General features: G+C 41.6%; 1 protein-coding gene across 2 annotated transcripts in view; it reads right to left on the bottom strand.

Moving 5' to 3' along the window:
- Window positions 1-4: 4 nt before the first annotated feature.
- The window catches only part of cdh15 (cadherin 15, type 1, M-cadherin (myotubule)), a 38,344-nt gene continuing 17,848 nt past the window's right edge, over window positions 5-20,500 (bottom strand). The window contains exons 1-14 of one of the 2 annotated variants that reach the window (XM_085806454.1): window positions 15,312-15,594; window positions 7,837-8,004; window positions 6,395-6,550; window positions 5,810-5,954; window positions 5,313-5,494; window positions 5,097-5,225; window positions 4,814-4,996; window positions 4,085-4,329; window positions 3,842-3,978; window positions 3,158-3,388; window positions 2,810-3,049; window positions 2,033-2,181; window positions 1,662-1,847; window positions 5-890 (exon numbers count right to left, since the gene is read on the bottom strand). In XM_085806454.1, coding sequence (XP_085662580.1) covers window positions 690-890; window positions 1,662-1,847; window positions 2,033-2,181; window positions 2,810-3,049; window positions 3,158-3,388; window positions 3,842-3,978; window positions 4,085-4,329; window positions 4,814-4,996; window positions 5,097-5,225; window positions 5,313-5,494; window positions 5,810-5,954; window positions 6,395-6,550; window positions 7,837-8,004; window positions 15,312-15,362 — 2,403 coding nt within the window. In that variant the 5' untranslated portion in view covers window positions 15,363-15,594 and the 3' untranslated portion in view covers window positions 5-689. Of the gene's footprint in view, window positions 891-1,661; window positions 1,848-2,032; window positions 2,182-2,809; window positions 3,050-3,157; window positions 3,389-3,841; window positions 3,979-4,084; window positions 4,330-4,813; window positions 4,997-5,096; window positions 5,226-5,312; window positions 5,495-5,809; window positions 5,955-6,394; window positions 6,551-7,836; window positions 8,005-15,311; window positions 15,595-20,500 lie in introns of those variants that run through there. The other variant, XM_085806447.1, reaches the window with a different exon arrangement.

Genomic DNA, 20,500 nt, shown 5'->3' with positions numbered 1-20,500 from the left:
AAAATAAAAGATTTACATTTATTCCATAGACACCAGTAAAATCTAAATTCAATAAACATATTTAAAAAAGAAAAAAAAAAGACATACGTTTTCACCTCCAAATAATTTGCAGACTATTGTGTTGAGTTGAGTAATAACTTGCTGCTGCGACGGCTTGAAAAAGTTAAACAGATGCTGGAATGGAGGATTTGTGATCAAAACAGAAGAACAAACAAAATCAATATCAAAGCAAATTCATCTTATAAAATAATCATGTATATAAAAAAAGTAAATACATTTAAAAGATTTTTATAGACCTCAGGCTTGTTGTATGCATCATTACTGAGACATCCAAGTCTGAAGGATAAACAAAACCAGACATGGACACACATTTCAACACACTTTCTGTTTTTGCCTTGTAGCATGCACAGGTCCTTTTCCTCGTGGCTCATCATGTCAACAAAACATTTTACTGCCTCATTTGCTTTTCCTGAGCAACTCACAGAAGTCTGCAGTGAGCCCAGTTTGTCAGCTGTGTCCAAATGATCCTCAATAAAAACCTAAAGCACATTAGATTAACGTCCTGTGGTTTTGCATAGCATTTATTTTTCCTTTGCACACTTCAAATTTCAGACTAAAATCTCTCCATTTGTGTCCAGAAAATCACCCGAGGCTTGATCTTTTTTTTTTCTCTCTTTGCGTTGTCCATCTTAACGTGGGTCATACATGCTGGCCAGTTTCTTAAAGCGTGGTCCCCAGTCGTTGAGGTAGTCGTAGTCCTGGTCTCCATCAGAGCTACCTGAAGCAATGGAGCTGAGGCTGCCTGCCAGCGAGCCCTCTCCCTCGTAGTCGTAGATCAGGGCTGTGTCATATGGAGGCACGTTAGGATCGTTGTCTGCAGCCTCGAGGCCCTGAAGGAAGAAGAATTACAAGGTTTTTAGTATACTTAGGTATACTTGAAATATAAGCATGCATGTGGGGAAGGGAGGGAAGGGGAAAACTGATACTTGTTCTATTACACTGATCTCTCCAGGTGAAAAGACAATGGCACTTATTCTAGAAAGTGCTGAAACTACACAAATAATATTGCACCATTTAAAAAAAAAAGGTTGATGTTCAGCAATACTGACACAAACATCACACACACACACACACACACAACCAGCATTACAGCATCCTTATACTGTTCTGCTGCTAAAATGCTATTATTATGCTAATTATGGTATTATGTTCACCTGGATACTTTCAAATATTATGAAGTATACAGTAATTATGCTTCATGGGAAACACCAGATGATATTTCTGACTTTTTTTTGCTACTTATTTCACATCTCAGGCTGCATACAGGCTGTTTAGTGGAGGTTACGCATGCTCCTGTACAGACGTCTCCAGGCTTAAAGACCACTGCATGTGATCCATATTATTCAAAGCTAGTGAAACTAAAATATAAGGCACAAAAGAATTGTGGATAATAAATTTAAACCATCTACTGTTATTCCCAACTGATCACCAGTGAAAATATGGACAGGATTTATCATTACAGGTCCAAATAAGCCTAAAAAAGCATCAGAAAACATGAAAGCCTAGAATGAGTTCCTGTCTCCAGCTCCGGGCCTGTTTAATTATAATTTTGCGCTTAAAAAAAAAGTTTTTCCCCAACTTTAATGGCAGAAGCCTCTCACATCATTGATGTAGTCCTCGATGTCAGTGGGATCTGCGGGAGGCCTCCGTGGGTAGGTGGGCGAGGGCAGGTTCTGCGGGGCGTCCTTCCTGAGGGGCTGCTTTCCTCGAGGAACACCGGGGTAGTAGGAGCCCGGGGTTGAAGGTGCATCATGGGGATTCCACAGCATATCGATGTTAAAGGCATTCTGCATGGAGAAGGGGAAGTGGTGAGAGCTGAACATTTCACCAGGAAACCACCAGAGTGAATGCTGCACCCTCTCCAATCAGTATCCATGTTAGCCAGACCCCAGGATCGTTTAGACTTCTACACTTGACTTTCAATTCAATACTTCAGTACAGCCTTGAAAACACATGACCTGTGTAACCTCACCTCATCCTCCTCACCCCCTCCCTGCTCGTCATAGTTTAGGACATTGTCCCGAATATCGTCCTCCGATTCTCCAACCAGCAGACCTGTGCCCTTCTTGACGTGGTGGCGTCTCCCACAGGTGGTGATCGCCACGGCCAGGAGGAGCAGCACTGCAATCAAACCACCAATTGATTAGTGGTTTCCAGTTATAGGAATGCAACTAGCTTTTCTTTTTCTGAAAAGCAATTTCTGGATGAATTGATCTTCATGTGATCTGTTCAAGGGATAGTTCAACATTTTGGCAAATTGGCCCATTGCCATAATCCATAATAAAGCTATAATGAAATAAAAAGTATTAGGAGTAGGTTTGTTACCTTTAATTGTCAGTGCAAGCTATTTTTAGAACGGCGGAGCAGAGCCGTGAGCTGGTCAGAGCTACGCTACGGAGGCTAATGGGATTTCTTGGTGTCCCCTAGCTCTGAGCAGCTCACGACTCTGCTCCACCGTTCTAAAAATAGCTTGCACCGACAATTAAAGGTAATGAACCTACTCCTAAAACTGTAGGGATTGTGGCAATGGGCCAATTCGCCAAAATGTTGAACTATCCCTTTAAGTTTAGTGGTTCGAGATCTAGTGACACCTTGACAAAAGAAGCAACAGCTTATAGGATGAATCTTTCTTCTTGGACAACGAAAATATGACATTAGACAGACAACACAGGATTGTATTGAACTGGAAAAACTTAAGTATCTGAAATGATCTTATTCATGTAAAAAAAACAAAAAACTTTTGACTTACACAGTAGGAGTGCAATACTGGCCATGATGATGATGAGAGCGATGAAGTTGATTCCCACACTGGAGCCTAATATTGCCCCCAGCTCAGACTTACAGTCGCCAAAGGAGTCGCAGACACACACGGTGACATTGACCTGAGCGTAGGCACCCAGACTTGGGCTGCCAGAGTCCGACACTATCAGAGTGACCACGTACTCTCCTGCCTCCAGCTCCACGATGGGCTGAAGCACAGCATGAGTATCTGCAGCAGGAAGGAAAACAGAAAAAGCAAAAAAAATGAGAAAGGTGTGATACTAGAAGAGCTGCAGTGACGTCTTTTCATCCCTCTCTACTGATGCTCTTTTCTTACCATTGACTTGAATAACAGTCCAGTTGGATGGCAGAGGATCCGCCATTTCAAAGATGAAGGGTGCAGCATGCGGGGGAAAGTCTTCATCCACTGCAGTCATAACCAGACCAGATTTGGACCGGCCTGAATCCCTGCACACAGAGCCACTCAGAGGGACGAGCTGAGGGGGGAAGTCGTTGGTCTCCTTCAGTGTGACGGCAACTGTGGCTGTGGTCGAGACACCCTCATCATCTACAGGAGGAAACACAACGAACAATCCTTAATCATCCTATATCACAACAACCTTTTGTGTCTGTTAATCTAGGTGCAAAGAAAACAGATTATATTCTGTATCAGTATGTTTTCTTTTTAAAGAGCTAAAAATACAGCTGGGATGAGTTTTTTTTAATTTTTTTTACCAATTTCTTTTACAACTGAACTTGCAGGACATGTTTTTGAAGCAGAGATATTGATGTGCAACGACGTGACCTGTTGCACAAGACTGTAACCTGAAAGCATGAAATACAAACAGTGTGGCCCAAGTTAAAGTTTAGGTAGTTTAAGTTACATGTTGCTTTTCCTCTTTGCAAAATGGATTCTTTTTTTTTTTTAAAAAGGCAAAATTCTTGTTACATTTTCTGTGATTAGATATTGGCATTGCTAGGCTTTTTTGTGCTTGGAATACAAATAGGTGGATGAACTGACCTGTGACCTTCACAACAGCATTGTAGATGTGGTTTTTAACATGTGGCGATCGCATGTTGAACGTCCTCCTGGCTCGAATGTCTCCAGTATCTCTGTCGATCTCCAGCCATCTCTCAGGATCTCTGCTAATCTCATATCTGTCACGCAGAGAGAGTGCAGTATTATATATCTTATTCGCTGACATTTTTAGAAACAGCAAATTCTCTTAACTGCTCTTTTACTGCTGCTGCTGCTGTATCTCACCTCAGGACAGAATTATCAGGGTCAAAGGCGATATTGATTTTCAGTAACGTCCCAGGGACCACAGACTCAGGCACCACAATCTGTATCGGGTCCTCTTTGAAACGTGGAGCTTCGTTCTCGTTCACGACCGTGAGCAGCACTTCAGCTGTGCTCACTGGGAGGTTAGGAGCCTTGGTGCTCAGAGCATTGACGTTCTGTACAGTCAGAATCAGTGTGTGTGTGCTTTGTCCTTCATAATCCAGGGGCTGCAATACAAGACAGAACACACTGTTTGTGGTAACAGTCTGCAACATCACGCATTTTGAAAATCCACATATTTCATACAGAACAGTTCATGGAATAATCATTTCTTTATTTAAAGCAGAAGTAAGCGATCCGGTCATTTTGGCTAACTTCTTGTCAGCCGATGGAGTTAGCAGTCCCCGCCCTCGTCCCTACGTCACCACATGCACGCGCATCCCTTGGCTGCACACACAGAGAGGACCGCCCCTTTATGCCGTTCTCTCTCCTCATTGGATAAAGGTTGTAGGATACAAGGAAAGTTTTCTCCTCGGCTTACAGCAGAGCAGAGTGACTGACAGACCCGTGTTTCAGACCAAACACTCTATATAAGTGATTGCTGTCGGAAGATATAACTATTTAAGACTTATATTAACACAAATATTCTAGATATGTGATGGATACTCATAACTTATTCAATTATCATCCAATCATCATCACAGCCTGTACCTTCACCACTGTGAGAACACCCTGGTTGGTGGCGGGATCTGTCGTGACAGCGAAGAGGCCGCTGGGGTCGTTGGTAATGGCGTACTTTGCCTCCCAGTTTCCTGTTCCGGGATCATCTCTGTCCGTCACATTCACTCGTCCGATCTCAAAGTCCTGCCTGTTCTCCACTGCCATCATACTGTACTGTATGCACACAAATAAAACACAGATCAAAGGATTGATGGATGGTTTATAAATGACTATTGAAAACATCTCGTTTGTCACGTTGTTGTCTGAGACTCACCGAGGCAGGGCTGAACTGTGGGGCGTGGTTGTTGATGTCAGATACATGTATGATCGCTTCTCCTTCATTTGTCAGTCCCATGCCGCTCATATCAGCAACCTGGAGTTTTAACCTGAAACCTTTCACCACCTAAGACACAACACAGAACACTTAAATGAAAAAAGTAATATAACACTCTGCAAAAAGTCAGTATCTTTACTTGAACCGTCGTCTTACCTCTCTGTCCAGACCCACGTCCCTCGTGTAGATGGCTCCTGTCTCGTTGTTGATACCAAACATGGTCTTGGTAACAGCGTTGGCAGGAATGCTCTCCTGACCGATGATGGAGTAGCTCAGATATGCGTTGTCTGTCGTCGGGTCATCGGCATCAGTGGCTGAAACTGACATCACTGACGTGCCTATTGAAAATAAACCAGACAGTGTGTTTAACAGTGGGAAATGTGGAAATTGGAAAAATTGGAACTGGTAATGGGAAAACTGAAGCCACTGGTAAATTTTCATGTTATGTAATGTTATGTTATGTTATGTTATGTTATGTTATGTTGTGTTATAGCAGCTATACAGTAAGAGTAACTACATACTATCGTTTCAATGACATACAAAACAGACAGTTATCAAAAAGGTTGAGAAAAGTTACTTTATAAACCATAAACTGAAGCTACTTACATTTTAAAGTTAAATGGTATTTGTGCACGTGATTCATGGATGTATACCTGGGACTGAGAACTCAGAGACCATGCCAATAAACTGGCTCTTGGTGAAAGCGGGTCTGTTGTCGTTCTGATCCAGCACCACGATCTCTATGGTGGTGGGATTCTCCAGTCTCTCTCCACTGGGGGACAGTGCAAACGCTTTAAGCTGCACACACACACACAGAGAAAACAGACAATGTTTGTTAATAAAAACTACATTCAGAACTTTCAGTCATGTCATGATGGCCGTGGGTATTTATTTATTCTATGTGCACACAACATATTGATGGAAATGGCAGAACGACATGTGCAGGATGTATGGTTCAACATCATGGGTTACATCACAAGTCATCTGGTGTGAAACATTCAAGTCTCTCCCTAGATGCCCATTAAGGCCCTTTGGAGACTGACCTCTGGCTGTTTGTGCTGGTGCCTGAGACACTGATATATATGCTTAAAGACAAAAACATGGACCCGCACTCTGAAACACGTGGGTGAGGGCCCTTTTGAGTGCTTTGTGTAAAGAACCTTCATTTGATTGGTCTATAAAACCCATTTCAAGTGTCTGGGTGATTTAAAACGCCACACCAATAAATGCTCTCTTACTGTGAAGCTGTTGTATTTCTCTCTGTCCAGCGGCCTCTTGCTCCGGATCACTCCTGTTTTATCGTCTATCTCAAACAGATTCTTGGGCTCCTGGTCCACGCCCGGTCCTTCCAGCTTGTAGATCACCTCACCTGTGAAGATCTTGTCCGATTTGATCTAGAAAGAGGACAGAAGATAACGTTAATGATTGTTTTAAAAAGAAAGAAAAAAATAAAAACCTCATGAGAAGATGGGGGATGGGGTTGAAAGCCAGATGTCCCAACACCAGATGTGAGTATGTTGACAGTCAGGGACCTTGAGTGTTCATACTGAGCCAAGCCTTTGACATATGGCAGGAAATAATACTCTGAACTAATACTTTATGCATTTTGCGTTCTCTTTATTTGACGTGTTGCCTCTGCAGCACGTTCATCACTTTCTAAACGTGTTTCAATATTTCTCTTTGTACAGTATATATACTCTCAGCCCTTACCACAACATTTACATTTCACATGTCTTTTAAACACTTGTCTGTGCTGTCCGTGATGAAGAATTACAATCAGCGCTGCATGGCTGTATATAGCACTGTGCTTATCTGGATTCAATATTTAGCTCTTTACAGAATGAGCCTCAGGCATCAGCTCATTAAAACGTTTAAATAATGAGGGTTTTGTCTTCGGAAGAAAAACACTGGACCTTTTGTCGCAGTCTAGTTTTCATCAAGTATTATTCTGAAACATTTCTGTGATTGTATCAGATTTATATCTTTTATATGACTGAATAGCTCTACATTTTAGGCTACTACAAAAAACAACGCATTACACAAGTCATCAGATATTCTGGCTCTTTGTCTTGGCCAAGTAACGTTTTGGCATGACACACATCAGGCACATATTTTAGATATCTTGAAGATTTCTTATTTTACAGCCTGATAGCTGGAAAGTTGTAGGCAAGTTTATAGAAATAAAAAAAAACTCATGCACATAACTTTTGGTTATCGTCAATGAAATTGATAGCCACTGTCTGGAGATGATGAGGCTGAATTTGTCTGAGTCTGTCTCCCTGTCTCCAATTGTTTGAGAGATTTTCAAAATAATTTGACTTTTATAAGATTTGATTGAACTGGCACTCACTATTGGCTGGAGAGAGTTTCCCTGATGGGCCGCAAGAAGGAATATCACTAAGAAGAGTGAATTTCTATTGTCAACCGTAACTGATATGTCAGACTGAAGCCTCAAATTAGCTTCAGATCAACTTTCTGAGACATTTTTTGCACTGATCAAGGACTATGTGGATTTAATCCCCCACCATTTAACGAAATGAATTGGAAACAATTTGCATGAGCAGAGGGAACAATTACAGCAAACAAAACCTGCTTTAATGTACTCTACATATGGGCGCCTGAGTATTGTCTGAACCTATCCTTTTATACCTGAAGTAATCCACTGATATAACATGTTTACCTGGACAAGGGCTTCGGGAACCTGCTTGCTGTTCTCCAGCACTCTGATTGGAGGGATGATCCAGTCCCTCTTCACCCTGACCACTCCTTTGCCGTGGCTCCTCCAGGGGTTGAGAACCTGAGGATGCAGCTCTTTCTCGCTGTGATGAGCTTCTGTGGAGCTCCACACCTGCAGGAAACAACCGCATGAGCATGAGAATCACATCAGAAAAGCCACAGGAATGTGCATTCGATTAAATATGAATCATCACGTGCGTATAAATCAGACACGGAGGTATAATGTAAATATAATGTCAGTAAGTCGGATCGCATTAACTGTACCCCAGACATTCTCCATCATGGAAAACTCAAATCATGTCATTATAGATATTTGCAGCTGCTTAAAAGACGTTCAAGTGTATACTACAGTGTATAACGCTCCCCCAGTGGCCTGATGGGATGGCTGCAGACCAGCATGTACGGCTGTAATGTGAAATCCATGGGATTGTTCGGAGGCAGAGGGGATGAAGTGATGCGGCTTCGGGTTTCACTCACTCATACTCGTCTTTGTCAGCTTCCTTTGATCCGGGTGCAAATTCAACTCAGGATGAGGAAACACAAACACTCGTGCTCATTTGACGAAACCCTCCTTCACCACGTTGCTGCCTTGAACACGTTCACACAAATACACCCACCCACCCACACACACACACACACACACATTCGTGGGTTTCTCACACTCACACAACAGCTGTCGACTATGGATTTAGATCCTGTGCTTTCCCACCCGCATTCCCACTCACACTCACAAATTCCCCTTTATGCTTAGCTCTGCACCTGACTGGGAGTTTGGGGTCACCTTACGGATCTGCTCGGCTGTAGGAATTCCACAGACACACTCATATCCAGACTTTCTCACACACACACACACAGATATGCATACATGTCATCAACACAACACCAACCCACGCACAAGCATATATATATACACATTTCCGTAAGCTGCTTCCTGCTCTGTGGGAATCTACATCCCATATGTTAAACAGCTCACAGACATGATCCTCAGACCCGGGGGTAAGCTTCAAATACACTGAATATTGATGAATAATGTCTTTTCAGGGAGCTGAGACTAGATAAACGAAATAACAAATCAGTGGATATGAATATTTTGTGAATGGCCTGTGGTTGCTTCGCTGTCTCTGGGGTTGGGTGATGTGATATTCTGATCCTCTGGCACGCTGGTGGACAGAGCGGGGAGGAATGGGAACCATGGCGGGCATCTGCAGGCCGAGTCAGAGGGCAGGCTAATCTTAGCCTGTTCTATATTCTTGACCCCTACCTATTTAGCTTTTTGTAGCCGCCGTCATCCACACACTCTCAGAGTTGTTTATACTCACATTCCAACAGGCCATGTCTCCGCACAAACTCATCCCGATAGCTATCTACTTCCACTACAACCAAATTTAAGACTTATGCATGTATGAGCTCTCCAAACCTTCCTCTGGCATGGCGTGCATTCTGCATTGTTACCTAACCTCAATGTCAGTAACAGCTGCATCACAGCTGTATTTCCAAATATAGCACTTTCTAGGTTTGACTGATTTGTGGACACATGGGACACACGAACACCTTTTATTTTATTTTTTTTTAACTGTGAGAATGCGCACACAGTTCAGTGCAGACCAGTGTTGGCTTAAGTGCACAACTTGTTTTTTGTTGTTGTTGTTGATCCCTATACTTGATTTCGAAACAGTAGCAAAAATAAGTTTAAAGGATGACTGTGCTGCTCACGCTACACAAACATAAGAAATGAATGGAACATTATTATATGGTACAAAGCTGAGGATGATGATTGATGGATAGATGATGTCATTTTTTTTGCAGGTATTCCAGCTTAAACACAATAATTCACCAAAGAAAATGACCTCATGATGGTCAAGACATTTGTAAATCTCACTTGTCACACTTGTAAATCTCATATGCTGCTAGAGGAAGTCAGAAGATCACCAATGTTGCTTGGACATATCATTTGAAAACCATCAGACCATATGTCGATGTTGAGATATTCTCCATGGGGCCTGTGAAAATGTGACCTTCAGTTCGACGACAGGAAAAGTCGGAGTCTGCCATAGTCATGGGACACACGGTGCGTCCGGGCATCATGGATATCTGTGCCTGATTTCATGGTCGTCGATCTAAAGGATGTCGAAATATAAAAACCAGAGATACTAACCTGCTGGTGTCACGACAGGAAAAGTCAGCTGATCATTAAAAGTCTATAAGATTAATGATCAGGGGATTATGAATATTTCTATAAGTGGTCATTTCAGTCAATGAAGTAAATGGTTCGGCCTCGTCCATAGTGGTGAAATGACAGGCTGACTGTTGTTAATATGGCTAAATATGTAAATTAAACTATTTGGACCACCAATGGTAAAAAAGGAAAGATTGCATTTAACCTATCAAAGAACATTTTGCAAAGTTTCATACAGTCTTTATCAATGGCTCTATTACACAACTGATCAATGAAATATATCCAATAGAAGGAGAGTGGAAACCATTGACACCACTGCCATAAATGTAAGAAATCGGACAATGTTTGATGATTAAAGAGCTGTGTAAAGGAGTATAGGGTTGCTCCATGTTTTGTGGTTTGATTGATTTTGGCTTTGGCTCCACCTGAACAGCTGCAGTTGAACCGTACATGAAAAACTAATGTAAAATAAACACAGCACAGGCCTATGAGTTCTGCAGAATTTCCTGAATATAAAACACTAAAAAGTCGACAAACTGTCAGGTTACACGTGTTATTCCACACACTTCCTTTTCGCACACACCCTGTATCACTGTCATGTTCTGTCCCCTTCAATCTGAACTTAAGACGACACTGTGTTTTGGCTCCACCGAGCATCAGCCACCGTTTGTAATGTTTTTACCAGACGTACATGCGGTAACAGCAAAGTGTCACGTTACCAATTAGACCAATGAGTTCCTTTTCTGTCGGGCTGAGTGATGACACCACACACAGATTAACTGTTTTGGAGGCTTTTCCCAGATACTTTTACAACTTGACCTTTCACCTCCAGCCCTCACAGAAGTATGGACAGCTTGTTTGGAGATGATATGCCCTCACAGCAAGAACCGTGAAGCACTCTGCTGCTGAGGAGTGTTTACAGAGCTCGAGAAAGTTCGATTCCGCCTCTGTGATGTTTCCTTTGGAGAACAAGAAAGTGTTGATTCTGTATTCTTAAATAAAGAGATGTGGACGCACGAACCTACCGTATCATAGTCAGTCTACTTAGATTTTCAATTCTATTTTGAATCTGACAATAACCTGAAGCTATAACAGTATTTGAATGCAGAATTATTGAAAAAGAGGACAGTGGCATCTCAATATTGTCATTTATAACAAGAACAGCAACTAAGCTTGTCAGAAAGAGATGATGCGTGGGGGTCACATACAATACACTACACTCTAACATACACACTATAGTAAACACACACACTAACACACTAACATTCACCATGTGTTGATAACTGTAAAATTGCTTTCCCTACTTCTACCACGGCTGCAAATGTATTAAATCTCACACATTCATTCACAAAGCCAATGGAGCTGTCCACCTTCCAAGAAATGCCACTGGTACAAATGCATTACGTCTTGGACACGCATTCATAAACCATTACAGTTGTCCTCCGCATGCCAGTAAACTACCCTCGTTTCCCCGGCAATGGAAATGCCTATTACATGTTGGAAACCATTAACATCAGTTGACACTGTGGTTGATGTTAAGGTAATAGTGGCATGTTTACACCACCACTGTAAACGGTGTGGAGAGGGGAAAAAAAGAAAGAAAGAAAAGAAATGTTACTGTGACAAACTGTGAAATTTTTACAAAAATGCTATTTGTCATCTTGTGTGCTTTTTCAGAAAAGCACAGAGAGAACCACAAATAACAAAAAAAATTCTGTCTGTAACGTGGCCGACAGTCCCTGTGGCCACAGGTCAAGAGGTCGCACAGGTGCCCCCGCCCCCCGGTCACTTCTGTTCCTGGACCTCAGACTCAGACAGACACTCAACCAGTTAGTCACCAGCAATACTGGTCCCACACCCCTACTCTTTGCTAAGTCATGACTGCCTGGCATGGGCATGGACACCCTATTTCTGGTGCCACAACAAGTGTGTGTGTGTGTGTGTGTGTGTGTGTGTCCTCTTGTAGCAGATGTCTGATCTGGGAATGCTGAGCACGGTTCGAGCATTGAAATAAAGACTGAAGAGAAAACTCAACAGAGACACAAACATGTTACTGAAAGGACGTAAAGTAAAACAATGATATCGGACGGCTACAATCAATGTTGTGATACCTGATGAGCTGTGTTTCTCCTCTGCTTTCCCAGCATATAAACCCTGTGCATTTGATTGTATTTCATATTAATGAGAATAAACCCTAATAATCCTAACCCTAACAAAAACACAACACTTCAATTTTGCTGGATCCATTGGTGGTCGTTGCCTCACAGCAAACAGTTATACAGTAGTAACATAATACAGTGCAATAGTTTGTAGAAAGTCCAAAATTTCCAGAGAAAATGCAGAATATAAAATGCAAAAAATCAAAATAAGTCAAGGAAAGTTTCAGGTTTGAGATGGCAATAAGAAAAAAAGAATGATTGAGAATCATATATATATTGTGGTGACATCTATCAATGGTGATTAGGAATCGATCTTTCTACATTTCTGCACCTTATTAACAAGCTGTCACCATGTGTCTTCTCTTCCATGTCTTAGTCTGTTAGAAAACACTGAAGCCAAAACAGATCAGAAGGGAAAAGACTTCCATGTTCAGCGGACAAGCTTTTCTGATCTGGAAGTCGTCTCTCTCGCCTCCTGCTCCCTCTGAAACCCTAGTCAGTGTAAAACATCCTGCAGGTATCCACGCCCAGCAGGACCAGTGATTCAGACTAAATCCTCTGACTGATTGTTTCCGATGAGTGAGACCTCAGCGCCAGCTGGCCGCCGCTACAGTCTCTTGATTTGTACCCGATTTCATGGTTCAGGAGCAGCCCACTCCTCTTTCTGCAAGGGGGATTACAGAGCGGGACAAATGGCATCACGTATGCATCTGGGAACAGCTGTGGCAGCTGCCCACTCCTCGCCACGACATGCATCCTCCACAGTGGGCCTGAACGCTCTCCAGTTCAAAACAACACCAGCTTACTGCAAATTAAAAGAGCACAACTGAAGCACTGGTGAAAGCTCTCAGGTGACACTGATCAAAGCCTCTGGGTTGGACCGGCAGCTGCTGATGGTTAAATTCATTCAACACAGATTATTGATTTATTAGAATTTGTTTTGCTTTTACTGCAGTAACAGGCTCCATGGAAACCATTGAACAAACAGAACGTGTGCATTACGGGTCGTGATTCATCACTTTGAACAATAGATACGTGTGATTAATCAGGTTTAGGGTTTGTTTAGAAAAAAATACAACAAATCATTAATTTGTTTGTCTGTTTTTCATGTGTGAGCTTTTAGCATTTGTTGTTTAGCACATAGCTGTTTGTCTTAATCCAACAAGGAGGAAAAAGAGGGGCTTGAGATTTTGTAAATGACCTCTATCAGTGATGTAGATTAATTTATTAAATGCATCATTTTCTACAAAATATGTTTTTAATGTTTATAGCTTGATTCTGAGAGAAGGATGGTAACTTGGATTCACAGCAGTTCCCAACAGATTCCATTGGCAGAGAACTAAAAATGTCAAAACCTTCATATAAATTACTCAAAGTATAATCCTCGTCTTCAGTATATCTGTGTATTCAGTATGTTCTGTACTGTTAACGGTTATTTTCTCCATGATGTTGACGTTGAATTACGATCGCAGTCCACCGCAGCTGCTGTTTCATGTGAAGGAGTCAGCTATAAACTTTTCAGAGCCTCATTTCAAGCTTCCTCTGTGGTTTGTATTTCATTTACAAAAAAAAAAAGACAGATCTTTGGAGGATCAGACCGTTTTCCATTTAATCAAATCTGCAACACGGTAAACAAACCGAATAAGACACTTTCTGTTACTTGGTTATCGCCCCTCCTGGACTTTTAACACTTCTGGCATTCGAAGGTGGAATTTAACCCCATGTTTAACCCCTGCAGAGTTTCAGCAGTTCTCTGATATCTGCATCAAAGCTGGGGACACAGGTCATGCTTCAGGGCTGCATGACACGTCTTTCAAACTATTCACAGGATTATTTATTTATCGTCTCATAAATATAATTACCAGTGAGGATTTGACTGAAATGTTTTTTGTGTAATGTCACGACGACGCACTCAGGCCTCCACTGTGACAAACTGGTTTTTCCCTGCACGGCTGCGCCACCAGTGATCTATCACTCCCGTGTTGTCGGTGATTTTTCCTCCACAATCAATTAGCCACGGGATATGAAAATGAACCATCAAAGTAGCATCAATGCACCATCAAGACTTTCAACCACAAAGAAGATGAAATTTGGCCAAAACTTTAAACAGCTCACAACACGGTCACGGAGACACTTCACGATGAGTTATGGAGCACATTGGGGCAATGATCACCCGAGGCACACACGCTCAAACCCCCCCTCAACCTCAACCTCAACCTGGGCTGCATTTCTACTCCAAACACAGGGAAAGACTGATGGTGGTTGGAAGTGCTGTTGGTAATATGTCAGTTTACATTGCCATCCATTTCAGAGCTCATAATGGCCTCTGCTGACAGGGGCTATACTACTAATGATGCCCCGAGCCCTCTGTTCACATCTGGAGTCTCGTCCTCCTCAATAAGCTTCATCCTCCTCTCCTCTCCTCTCCTCTCCTCTCTTCTCTTCTCCCCCGAGTGCTGAGGAAATGTTTAGATCAGCCGCGGCCTCTGATTGCAGAGTCGGGTTGCGAGCGCCTCTGTTGATGAAAACTAGCTGATGTTTGGTCGAGGGCATCACTCAGGTAAAAACATAAACTGTGTATCTGAGGAGCAGGGGCGTCTAAAGGTCGCTCTCTAAACAGGATCACTGTGTGAAGAGGCAGGAAGTGAGATGAAGTGAGTTCAGACTTTGCAGGGGGTGTGTGTGTATGTGGGGGCTGAATCTAGATCCACACAGCAGGAGAAGAGCTCAGTGCAGCACCTTTACAGCAGCCTATGAAACCCAATTACTTTCCTATTAACATTTTTATAGATATATAGAGTGAAGAGGGACATTCCTCCTTTACTAGCTCTATTACTCAGGCACCTGGGGTCTGCGTTCTTTTATAACTATTCTCTAATAACATATAATCATTAACTCAATACATAAACTAAACCATCAGCCGGAGGTAGCGGCCACAAAACTCAACTCGGTAAAGACAAGATTAACAAACGCCAACCCTCTGAGTCTGTGACGAACAAGCTCACACAAGCTTCAAATGTCAAATGCATGAATTAAGTTTGTTTTTTGAGCATCAACCATAAAGAAGCAGTGACTTTAACTCACCTGGCAGAGCAGAGCACCCAGCAGACACACCACCAACATCTGCACGGCCATCCTCAGTACCTGCACTCAGTACGAACAGACCACTGATGGCTAAAAGATCTGAGGCTGGAAGAACTGGGCTCCTGAATGGTTTCACTGGGCGGAAAAGGCCCGACTCTCCGACCCTGGTTTCTGTCCCCCACTTTCTTTCCCCTCTCTCTCTCTCTCTGTCCTCTTGCTCCTGCAGTCTCTCTCCCTCTCCGTGTCTCCGTCTCTCTCTCCCAGCGTCTGTCTCTCACAGCTCCTCCCTGTCCATAGCAGGGGTATGTCTCACAGTCGCGGGGTAAGAGGGGGTTAGAATTTCAGCAGCGTCCCTCCCCAAGTACCCCAGCACATGTGCTGTCACTCACAGGGAGGAAGAGAGAGAGAGGGAGAGAGAGGGAGAGAGAAGGAGAGAGGGATGAAGAGAGAGGCAGGGCAGCTGTCGGTGGTGTGGACAGAAACAGTGTCCTCACCAGTTAAAGTGAGTGAGTAAACTTCATTTAACAAATCTCAAAAAAGTAGTTTAGAAAGAGATGCAAAGGAAAAAGAGAAAGAAAAAAAGAACAGACAATATGTGAAACCGGGATACATGCAGAGCAAGAAAATGTGTAATTAATATTTCAGTTAAATCCGAATAAAAAGTGTCTTAAAAAGTTTTATAAGAAATCTAAACTTCTAAAATCTAAAATTTAGCATTTTATATTTTTTTCTATTATTAAAACAATTAATCACGCTGGCTATATCTAAGTATTTGCCATCACCAAATAGCCATTATTAGCATTGACAGCTGTTTAGCAGTTAGTCTCCGCCTGACAAGTCTGTCTCGTTACTCTCCAATAAGGAGTCACTGTGGTGTCCAGTCTTTACTGAAGAAGTGCTGCTTCCTGTTATAGCCTCTTGTAAACACCACAATGGCCAAGCGATCATCAACATCATCATCATTATTATCATTATCATCATCATCATCATCATCATTACCCACTCCTGGCAAGAAATCACCTTTGGGAAGGAGAAAACCTAAATAAACCACCTTTAATTATCAAAATGACTGAAGATTACTATTATTATCAGATTAGATTATTATTTCTAAACGACTATAAAACTCTTCTACAATTACATCCAAAGGCGAAACCTCTATGAAACAATACTCTGGAAGCATCATATACATCTATTTTCTAGTTGCCCATTGTAAAAAGTTTCAACAATTTGACTATTTCTGTTTTAAAAAAACTGTAAATCAGCAGATGGCATCGATCTCAGAGCTAAAATTGTTCAGTGAATTCAGTCAAATTGGTTTGATCAGTTCACAATATTAATACAAATATCTCTCACACTCTCCAGGCTCCACTCAACAGCACAACGCACTCTCCTGTTTAAGTCTTAAGGGGCTTAGGAGTCGTTTTCTTCTTAAATCCCTCTTGTCTAGTTCAACCTTGTAATGTCCTGCAGGTCGCATACGTAACCTCCCTGTCCAGTGCTGCAATGTGTTGTGCCCTCACACATTCACAACATTCAGCCGGCTCGCTTTGATCTCCGTCTATTTTGGACGCAAGTGTCAGAGCAGAGGAGATGGAGATGTATGGAGCTCGATGGGAGACGTCAGATCAGAGATGGACACGTCTGTGATGCCGAAAGTTTGACTGAAAACCATCAAGTTTTAGGAGGTGGTTGCTGTTTCCCACCGTTGGTTGGTTGGTTGGTTAGATGCTCTCATGGGGGGAGTGAGTGTGGTGTGCAGGGCCGTTGTATAGGGGAGAAAGGTGATGATAATTCTAGGGGCCCAGTGCCCAGTGGGGCCCATATAAAACCCCAGTAGTCTAATCTTTGTATGACTGATTTATTCTGCGTAAGACCCTGACTAATACTGTAAAAACTCAACATCTTTCCAAGAATATTTGTCTTATTTCTTGTCCAAATGTCTCATTTCTAGTCAAAACTAATCTCTTTCCACTTAAAATAAGACTCATTACCTAAAAATTAACTTGTTTTGAGATAATTTTCACTTAAATTCACAATAAAATTGAAAAATCTGCCAGTGAAAGTAAGTTTTTTGTGCTTGTAATAAGGAAGAAAAACTTGCTCCACTATCAGATTTTTTCTACTTATTCCAAGTGAAAATAGGCCTATGCTTGAAAGAAGTAAAAAAAAAAGTGTCTAAAAACAAGCTACTTTTAATATGATATGTCTTATTTTAAGTATAATGAGATTTGTTTTGACTAGAAATTACATTTTGACTAGAAATAAGACAAATATTCTTGCTAAGATACTTGAGTTTTTGCAGTGTAATGCTGCATTAGCATCAAAACAAAGAAGGCTAAATAAAAAACGATAATATGTACGTAGTCTAAGAAAAAATAAAAGGAAAAGTTAGGGGGAGGGGCCCACTTTAGTATTCTTTAAGGGGGCCCATAATTCCTAGCAACGGCCCTGGTGGCGTGTTTGCCATTATGGGATGGATATGTGAGGAGGGGGAATGAGAGTCCAGCTCCACTTTGAACACTCATCAACACGCTCTCAGCGAGTCTGCTCACAGGTCAACGGTCGATACGGATCTTTACAAAGTAAACAACTCCCGGCTTCTCTCTCACCACCGACACCGACTCCTGTTAGAAAAACCAAAAGTGACGACCGACTTAGTCTGAACAACACAACCACACAAATGAAACTGTGTGTTATTATAGATGTATAAATACAACCGAGGCAGAGAGGTTGTTGATGATACAGTGGACAGAGCAGAGCAGTGAGAATAACCGAGTGTGTTGGTATCAGGATGATTGTGCGTGCGGAGTGGAGTTGTGTGTCTGAATGCTTCCATGAGTCAGTGTGTGTGTGTGTGTGTGTGTGTGTGTGTGTGTGTGAGAGAGAGAGAGTCCGGGTATAAAGAGGAGATTTTACAGCACCTGTCTCTGTCATTTCAGCCAGAAGCAGTTGGCAGCCGCCACACTAATGTTTCGCTTCCTTCACCCCCTTTCATACACACACAGACACACACAGACACACACACACACACACACACACACACACACACACACACACACACACAAAGACATGCACACACACAAAGACATGCACACAGACATGCACACAATTCCCGGACAACAGTGTCTCTCATACCAGAGCACATGCAGATATTCCATGTGCTGCTGGGAGAGAATCACTTCTCCACTTAGCCGTAATGATCAATGTTTTTGAGTATCAGGTGTGTTTCTTATAAATGTGGCGGTGAGTCCAAGGGCAAATCTTTTAAAGGTTTAACAGTTGAACCAATTAAAATCTTGCTCAGATTATTTTCTACAGAGTCAGAGACAGAGCTTTGCTGCCCACTGTTGGTAGAAACAACCGCTTACAACAACTCAGATAGAGTTGACGAGCATGTGACCTGTGTTAAATATTAGTTATGCATCTGAATCTGCAGAGTGATGGAGACAGATGTGTTTTGTCTCTGTGTGGTGGTTCATTGTATGACTTTTAAACGTTGTACTTGGCTGTTGACTGTTCACTGTTGTGTTGTGTCAGAGGGGTTGAAAATATTATAATTGTTGTGTTTGGATAAGAGTGTTCAAGTCAAAGGGCCAAATGTGGACTATTGGGCAACTATTTTGGTGTTTTGTATCTTTGCTAAAATTGACTGATAGCCTGGGAGTACACTGTAAAAAAAATTGTTATAATCAAACATGTTCAATATAGTGATTCTACTCAAGTTACTGCACTTTGTCCTTTATTATAACAAGTGCCATTATGTAATTAGAGATGAATTACTGTAATTTTACATTGATTTGTATGTAATTTAAGAAAATAACGTTTTATTAAAAAAATTAGGAATACAGTGTATTTAATCATTATTGGTATAATACTTCAAATAACAGCTGCGTGTAAATTCACAGGTTTTTGAACACTAGATTAAAAAACTGAAATACACTGTAAAAAAAAAAGTTATTTTGTGTAAAATTAGGACTTTTTTTTTTACAGTGTAGAGTGCAGATTTATTCTCTGTTTACATATAAAAGCAGCAGATTGTAAGAAGTATTTTAATCTGATTCCACCTTAAAGCAGAAGTAAGCGATCCGGTCGTTTTGGCTAATGCTGCGTTCCAGGTAGGCTTTTGAAACCGTAAATTACAGCTTCAAGTCACAACTTACGACTTTGTAGCGTTTCAGGCAACCCACTCGTGTTTTTCCGACCTGTTTTACCTGTGAAAGTCACTATAACGGCCACTCGTAACTTCCGACTCGTGAACTCGTACCAGATCGAACTGGTACGACTTCACAGGTCGGAAAAACAGGAGTTACGAGTTTCCTTGAACGCACCATAACAGTCCTCGTCCCTACGTCACCACATTCACGGCGTCCCTTGGCTGCACACACAGCCCTTCATGCCGTTCTCTCTCCTCATTGGATAAAAACTGTAGGATACGATAAATGTTTTCTCCTCGGCTCAGAGCAGAGCAGAGTGACTGACAGACCCGTGTTTCAGACCAAACACTCTATGTAAGTGATTGCTGTCGGAAGATATAACTATTTAAGACTTATATTAACACAAATATATCACTTACTTCTGCTTTAAGTGTTGTTGTTGTTGTTGTTGTTGTTGTCGGCAGCCAAAAGGTCAGAAGAAAGGCACTTAGCCTGTTAAATATGAGGCTATTAATAGAGTCATTTACCACATCAGCTGACAAAAGAAACTACATACGGTTCTCACAACACGTGGACTTCATTAACATGCGAGTTGATTATATACAGTGCAGGACAGAAGACGACATGCAGAGGCAACATTTGCTCGTGGCACCACATGTCTCAACTCTGAATTACTGAAGACTATCACCCTGGTGAAAAATTAATGTACTAAGTGTACTAAAATTTAGCATACTTTTGTGTACTTCAAGCCGCACTAATCATCATTATATTTCAAGTGTGTTTAAGATTAGTTAACTTGAAGAGTGCTAAATTGGAACAACTAATTTTGTGTTAAGTATATTTAAATTGTAATTAAGTTGTAGAAAAGCTCAACTTAAAGTGTATTTAGTGTACTTTTGTGTACTAAAGTGGAACAACTTAAAGTATATTTAGTGCACTTTAAGTACATGACATTTCATGTACTAATACATGCCTAATTAGTTAAATTAAAGTGTACTTTGTTTGTATTATAAGTACATTAAAATTAGATGTTAG

The sequence above is a fragment of the Trachurus japonicus genome, chromosome 3 (genome assembly GCF_045865225.1).
Source record: "Trachurus japonicus isolate A0001 chromosome 3, Traja_1.0".
NCBI classification, from domain to species: Eukaryota; Metazoa; Chordata; class Actinopteri; order Carangiformes; family Carangidae; genus Trachurus; species Trachurus japonicus.
The sequence above is the reverse complement of the archived record's forward strand: the minus strand, read 5'-3'. Positions and strand labels throughout refer to the sequence as shown.